This window comes from Mya arenaria, chromosome 2 (genome assembly GCF_026914265.1).
Source record: "Mya arenaria isolate MELC-2E11 chromosome 2, ASM2691426v1".
NCBI lineage: Eukaryota > Metazoa > Mollusca > Bivalvia > Myida > Myidae > Mya > Mya arenaria.
In genome coordinates, this window is record NC_069123.1 from 13,334,499 (window position 1) to 13,342,566 (window position 8,068).

The 8,068-nt window shown below is 34.1% G+C and overlaps 1 protein-coding gene across 1 annotated transcript; it reads left to right on the forward strand.

Moving 5' to 3' along the window:
* The first annotated feature begins 2,057 nt into the window (after nt 1–2,057).
* On the forward strand, nt 2,058–7,598 carry LOC128225268 (L-xylulose reductase-like). The gene is made up of 7 exons (XM_052935382.1): nt 2,058–2,173; nt 3,107–3,204; nt 5,008–5,162; nt 5,377–5,419; nt 5,610–5,774; nt 6,187–6,304; nt 7,411–7,598. Exons 1-7 carry the CDS (start codon nt 2,107–2,109, stop codon nt 7,518–7,520), a joined length of 756 nt encoding a protein of 251 aa, XP_052791342.1. The 5' UTR covers nt 2,058–2,106; the 3' UTR covers nt 7,521–7,598.
* Nucleotides 7,599–8,068: the final 470 nt, after the last annotated feature.

The following is an 8,068-nucleotide window of genomic DNA, read 5'->3' on the forward strand; positions in this document are numbered from 1 at the left end:
GCATGTTATTCATTATGAAAGCAAATTGAACAAACTTAAATAATTTAATACACAGACAAAATAAACTATACTTCCAGAAATATGAATTCAATCGTAAATATGAAATAACTTAGAATAGTTTATGAACTACAGAATGTAGGATTAGCGTGAGTCTGTATCGATGCACGTTCATGCCGATCTGCCTTATTTTGTTTTTATCGGCAGACCAAAAAATTTTAATATGAAAAAAGATTCCGGAAAACTCAATTTTCCGTATTTGATTTTACTACAAGTTAAATTGAACAAGTACTAGAGTTTTTTATTTATCTTTTTGTAATCGGAAATGTAAATCTGAGGGTGTTCAGTGGTGTATATATAATAAACAAAAATAATCTTGTTTCATTTTTTTCATATTTTCGTTCTTAGTTATTTGTTTGATTAATAAATTTGGCAAAACAATCAAAACAATAGGAAATGCAGTATTATTAAAAATAATCAGAAATTGTTTTCACTTGGTTTCTATATATTTGCATATTTAATCTTTAAACAAAAACAAACAGTTAAGCATACAACGTTTAACCAAATACTTCTGATAAATATAAAGGCTTAGTAAATCCCCAACACAAATAAGACTTGTTTTACCTGAACTTTGATTACTCTAGTTATTTATGATAATATAAATACAAATGAATTACAAGGAGAACTGTTTGTATTCAAAATTATCTGGCTAAGCTTTACATAGATGAAGACGAAATAAATAAACATAATATTATGTAAATATTACGACGATGGCGGCGAGTAAAATAAAACAAAACATTTACAATGTACAAAGACACGACACCGTTTGTGCACAGATCAGCACTCTCGTATATGCTGGCTTTAAACACTAACTTTCGGCGTGTGAACATCCAACACCGAACTATTAAGAACCTGGATAACTTGTAGTTGAACTGCTACCGTTCAAACTTGACATTGTAATACTCTCACTAGAGGTTAATTATATAAACTCAACTCTCAGCGTAGGAAAATCGCGGAAGATGTCATGAACACCATAACCCATTGTGAAAAACAATTGGTGCAAAAAGGCGTATTCCAACTTTATCACAAAAAGGGAACATTCAAGAAAGACTTTCGCCTAACCAAAACATCCTGCCCCTATTGAAAAAGAATAAACCGCCGCATAGAAAAACTACTTTATAATATCAAATATTAAAAAAAGTTCTCAGAATGTGTTGAAAGCAAGTTCTTAGACAGGGGATATATCTGAGCAAATGAATAAAATGGTAGGTAATATATTAAATAAAAAACATATATAATATTTATGACAAGTCGACCTTAATGGACCAGGTATACTTTGTGACACGATTTAGTTTGCGGATTATGCTGCTTTGTGTGTCGCCTGCAAATGCATAAAAATACATTGCAGAAATTATGAACATTAATTTAGTTGTATATTTTAATTGAAATGAACGTGAGGAGACAAAATTCCAATCGTTCAAGTTCAAAGCGGTTTTTGGTCAAACTTGTTACATTTTCACATTCTGATAATAAAATGCTTTACAATTATACAGTAAGTTAGTTTGTGTACTCAAATAATTTGGAGTTACAAAGCATTGGCATTATACTTAATGTGAGTTGAACACTTAAAGGCCAACACTTATCTTATGTTCATCAAAGTCAGTTTACCTTCAAGCTGATAGACTTCTATACTTTAAAAGACCATGGACTTTATTTTCTTTACTGTGAAAATATTGCTTTTGCCTTTTTACAAGTAAAGGTTAAAAGTAATATTGATAACTATTTCTGCCAACTAGTTTGCATGTAATATGGAATAGTATTTAGAGTTCTGTATGTAGTTTGCTTATTATAGTTCTCCTTATTTTGAATAACAAGTTTGCAAAATAACTCATGTCTTTGCATAATTGATCCGTTCAGTACGCCTTCAAACACTTATAGCGTGTACTTGCCACATGTATGAGAAAGATTATAAATATCAAGACGACATACTTAACCTCAAAGTTCATGTATGTGTTCTTATCTATACGACCTCAACAGCTTGAGACTTTAAACATTACTTTAAGATTTCTCATAGTGTTAAGAATAAACTAAGGAACTATATCATTAACAATGGCAGATAATACAGTGGACCCAAGTTTTCAGGGGAAAGTTGCTTTGGTAACAGGAGCCGGTAAAGGTATGTTTTATTGACATCTTTGCAATCGAAATATTATTGAACTAACGGTCGTAAAACTTGTTAATCGGTATTGTATACGGATCTAGGAAACATTTTTAAACACTATGAAGGAACAAAAACAAATTGCAACTCTTATTCTGATTATTCGAAGTATGACTTGTTCTAAACCTTTTTATTGATGTTATTCAAATATATTGATTGCAACTTCAATGTCTAAAGGTTATTATTATATCATTTGTTTTTCTTTCATGCCTATGTTAATAGTTTTTAAACCGTCAATTACACTCTTTTTATTAATACTATCATGTTTATGAAATACTGTTAAATACTTTTTTATACGAAACATCAAATTGCTCGATCGCACCGTTTTTGGTTTAAAACATATTTATTGCATATAATTACATAAAGCAAGGACAAAAATACATAAAAAAATAAGTAAGGATCGAATAGATAGCTTTGAGCTAGTTCTTTTTCCTCTCTCCTTATTTATTTTAGCCTATTTGAAGAATAGGATAACGAGTGCTGACATAAATAGCGTACAGTAAAAACTTGATATGTCGAAGACGTTTGGACATCGGGAAATACTTCGAGATAACGAGCATTCGATATAACCGAAATACTACAGAAAATGTGTAACTAAGTCCAATACGAGTACATTCGAAAAAGTCTCGACATAGTCAGAACATCGAAATAATAGAATTCGAAATATCGTGATTTCGATTGTATTTTCACAACCCTTCACATATAACGGGTTTCAAAACCGTAACTGCACTAGTTCGTACACAGAAGTTATTTACCAGTGCCTATCATATTCTTGGTCACCGGGGCCTCGTATATTTCTATTATATCGCTTAAATTATTAGCATGAATTATTTTTGTGCAAAGAAAACATCACATTGCATTGTTCCTGCACTGATCTCAATACAACTTCAGGCATAGGGAGAGCTATAGCTGTGAAGCTTGCTGAGCTTGGTGCCAAAGTGTTTGGAATTTCAAGGACACAAGAAGACCTTGATAAGCTTAGAGAACAGGTGAGACGTCATGTCCTTTTTTCATTGAATCTATCGCAGTTTTCATGCTGGCGACATTATGTATGAACGTGTTCTTCAAAATGAATCGTAATTCTTTTTTTTTTTGAACAACCACCTAACAACAAGGCAAATAACTCAATTGAACATAATCTTTTCAATCAATGCTTAACATCAGTAATTTGATTATTTTGTTATTTTTTCCAATGTTCATGCGTTATTAGTATGCGGTATGCTTTTTGCTTTTAACTACATTTCCATTTTATTCATAGGGTAAATTCAACCTCTTGGTTAAAATATACCGACGTTGTCATATTTGCCCCTGTTGTATTCTCCGGACGCGTTAATAGGACAATAAAAAAATCCTTTTTGTGTTGAAAAGAATATTAAATATAATGAAGTAGCTGTATAACTGACATCGTATATTAGTCAATATCACAATAAATCGTTGAGCAACATAATGTTTAGAATTTTTGGCTACTAATTTCCAAATCGTGTGACCTCCATAACTATTGTTTGACCGGCAAAAAATATTTAAACTGGTCGTGGTCATGCATGTTTAATTCGAACAAGAGCTGTCACAGTATGTGACGAATGCCCCCGAATGTGACATTGACCTATGAACAAGGTCAGTACATGAAAAGTTGATATTGCCTTTACGTGTCAAATACATATGGCAAGTTATTTCAAATTGCCTCTGAATATAAAAAATACCACCCATACTTGACAACCTACACTGTTATGTCCTTATATTCAGAATTCCCTTGTGAATAAACACTTAGTGTATCTTTCACCTTAGAGGTAAGGACATGGGTCTTGCACACGACACGTCGTCTTGGTATGTGGAACACATGTAGCAAGTTATTTTAAAATCTGTCCATACAAGGGAAAGTAACAGCCCGGACACGACAACCTATACTCTAGGTCCTTATATGCAGCACTCCATTGTGAATAAACACTATGTGTGACCTTGACCTTTGAGGTAGGGACACGGGTCTTGCACGCGACACGTTGTCTTGGTATGTGGAACACATGTGGCAAGTTATTTTAAAATCTGTCCATACAAGGGAAAGTTACAGCCCGGACATGACAACCTATACTCTATGTCCTTATATGCAGCACTCCATTGTCAAGAAACACTAAGTGTGACCTTGACCTTTGAGGAAGGGACACGGGTCTTGCACCCGACACGTCGTCTTGGTATGTGGAACACATGTGGCAAGTTATTTTAAAATATATCCATACAAGAGAAAGTTACAGCCCGGACACGACAACCTATACTCTATGTCCTTATATGCAGCACTCCATTGTGAATAAACACTAAGTGTGCCCTTGACCTTTGAAGTAGGGACACGGGTCTTGCACGCGACACGTCGTCTTGGTATGTGGAACACATGTGGCAAGTTATTTTAAAATCTGTCAATACAAGGGAAAGTTACAGAGCCGGACGGACGGACGGACGGACAGACGGACGGACGGTGCGATTTTAATATGCCCACCTTCGGGGGCATAAAAACAAAACTAGAATAAGGAATATATAGGTCATAGCTTCAAAGTATATGCTGAAGTATAGGTCACATAACGCTTAATTGAATGTATTTAGCGAGATTTGCACTCCATTTTGATAACAAAACTACCAACAGTCGAAATATATTTTAATGAGAAAAGCAGTTAAAACAATAAAACTCTTTTTCCAAATAGTATCAAACAGGGACACGGTACAGTTTAACTATTTTATTTAGGCTGTACAAAGGGTATGTATTAATATAATTTAATATTATCCTCCTCTACAATATCCATTTTCAGGTGCCCTCTATTGAGACTCGTTTAGTGGATATATCAGACTGGGATAAGACCAGACAGGTCGTGAAGGATTTGGGTCCCATTGACATGCTAGTTAACAATGCTGGAATCACCAACTGGACGGGTTTTCTGGATGTTACTAAGGAGGAACTCGATAGGTAACACATGCTTTTTTCTTAGGTTATTCATCGCTCATATTTATTAATTACAAACAGCAGTGAGAGTGAGATTCATTAAATCACAACTTGAAGACGATTGCAAAACGAACGTTGATCGTAATTAAATAATTATTTTATTAATACTGCAGTCGTATGTATTATTCATTCAATCTTGAATATACACATGTATAAAACTTCTCAATTTATTTTACAGCCTTCATGATATAAACTTCAAAGCTGCATTTAATATCTCCCAGGTAGGTTTAAATAACATCTTCAAATTTGAAAATACGAAAGACATGCATTACCTAATTTTTTAGATGTGTCACCATAGCAAAATAGAAAAATATTCGGAAAATGACGAAGCTTGTATAATGAAGATAATATACCCAATCCCCATCGATACACACTCTGTAATGTTTTGATCAACATGTAAATACTATATAGGTTGTAGCCCAGGGTATGGCTGCCCGAGGGACGAGCGGGGCAATGGTGAACATCTCCAGTGTTGCAGGACAAAGGGTGGTCCACAACCATACTTGTTACTGTACCGCAAAGGCTGCCCTTGACATGCTAACAATGACACTAGCATTTGAACTCGGACCAAAGAAGGTCAGTAAAGTGTTTTAACTGTATAAATGATAGTGTTGTGGTTCAGTGATTGGTCCATAACCATACCTGCTACTGCAACGTGAAAATTATCTTTGTCATGCTCACACAGAGTAGCATTTGAACTTGGACCAATGAAGGTAAGTTAACTTATTGATTCCTCATATGACAAAACAACAGAAAAAATATTACAGCAAAACTTGTTTTGGAGATTTTCAAAGCTTTGCAGACTGAAAGTTTCCAAAACAATATTTTTAACTATAGAGCACTAACACAGCACATTTAATTTTAAACATATTCATTGTCTGATTAATTCCACGTAAACAGTATCAAAGACATGTATATAGACATTGCGCTTGTGTACCGACCTTCAGCAATACTTTTCCATGGCTTAATTATTCTACACCTTTTTTAGATACGTGTCAACAGCGTGAATCCAACCATTGTATTAACTGAGCTTGGCAAAATAGGATGGAGTGATCCAGTTAAAAAAGCCGGAGCGCTTGCTAAAATCCCAATTGGAAGACTGGGAGGTAATTGGTTTTTTTCTTGAAACAGAAAAAATTCTGATATGTTTGTGTATTGAAATTGGACAAGGAAAATGTCTTTAGCAAAAGTAGCAATTTTGTAGCCAGTTTATTCACAGTACTTTCAAAAGAAATCACTTCTCTAATGGCTGACGTGAGGCGTTTATGAGTTAATTGCTGGAGTGAAAACGTTATCATATCTGGTGGTCAATTTTACATTCGTTAAGTGACACATGTCAAGTAAAGTGCATGTGCAACTGCAAGGGAATCATCCATTACTTATTAGAATATCAATATCCTAACCATCTAGAAACACTCCCGCATCTCGGTTGCCTGTTAGGATATCAATATCAAGTAGCGCAAAGCTAAAAGTGTGTGCATCAATATACGACGTTTTCTACAGTAATGAACAATGCAATAACCCAAAGGACTTAAAATATAAGTATGCATGTTAGAGAAGGTACGGACGGTGCCCTCTTTTGGTGACCGTTCCAAAGAAGTGACCAGACATTGATTAGTTAATTAAGGTGTTTAATGCATGTGTCTGTCTTTGTTGGATTGTGGCGTTTTTGTCCCGCTTATAAAGTTTGTAAGGCATTAACCTCTAAAAAATGTCTTTGCTTATTCTATAACTACTTTGGTTGTGCCTCGATGCTCCCTTGTCAAATAAAAAGTACACTTAGGTATGGGAACAAGACCACTAAAGTATTCGCTCGTAAAAACATATTATTGCCAGCTTGTAACGTTTTTAACGTTATATATATTTATATTTCTTTTGAATTATTCATAGCATTATCATTATCATTTGCCGGAATATATGTTCATCTGTGGCAATTATAACACCAATTCCAATTCCAACCCAAAGTAAAAAAATCAAAACTCTTTTCTCATATCAGCTATTTCAAATGGAGATCTCGTTAAATGGTTTACACCACGGACTTGGAGTCATATCTTTCTTGGAGTTTGTTCTATTCAAGTGCATAAAATTATTTAAACTATAGATTTTGATAAAGATAACGGAAGTGATATACTGTCCGCAAATCTTTCTACTAAACTAGTACATTCAAAGCACATCAACTCAATTTATGACCTAATATGTTTTCTCATTATAGAGGAAGAGGACATCGTGAATGCTACCGTTTTCCTTCTGAGTGACAAGTCGTCAATGATAAATGGAGCAATACTTCCGGTGGACGGTGGAATGATTGTCAGTTGCGTTTAGTATGAACCACCTGACCTTAAAGAAATTGAAGTGTATGTCCTGTTATTGTGATGTGTTGCCAATGTGTTGACAAGCAAATTAAAGGTCAAATAAAACTTAGAAAGTTAAATGAAATTAACTTATATTGGATCCCTAACTTCCTCTATTAGCTTAGATTTTGTTTTCCTCAAATCCTTTCTCCATATATCCTGCCATTTTGTCTTTAAATGCGACGTCAACATGACAGCATTGGCCTATCAACTCAATGTAGAATAGAACCAAAGAAAGTAAAATAAAAATATTGGATCATATTGCGATATTAAGCAAGATACCTTTCAAAAGTACATTTAAGACTAATGTTTTGTTTTGAAATGACGTGTTTATAAGGAAACGCATACGTGAAAGGATATATATACTAACACGTTTGAGGAATGCATTATCAAAGTTTATCTGTCTTTGTTTTGGAATATATCGAGTTTGCCTTCCGCACATCGTTTTCCTTAATTATCCCTGTTAAAAAAATACAAGTATGCCCAAGAAAAGCTGTGTTATATTATTTTCATTCTCAA

Coding starts and splice junctions, on each gene's coding strand:
- LOC128225268 (XM_052935382.1), top strand. CDS start 2,107: ATGGCAGATAATACAGTGGACCCAAGTTTTCAGGGGAAAGTTGCTTTG. Junction 2,174..3,106: donor GGTAACAGGAGCCGGTAAAG/GTATGTTTTATT, acceptor ATACAACTTCAG/GCATAGGGAGAGCTATAGCT. Junction 5,775..6,186: donor TTGAACTCGGACCAAAGAAG/GTCAGTAAAGTG, acceptor CACCTTTTTTAG/ATACGTGTCAACAGCGTGAA.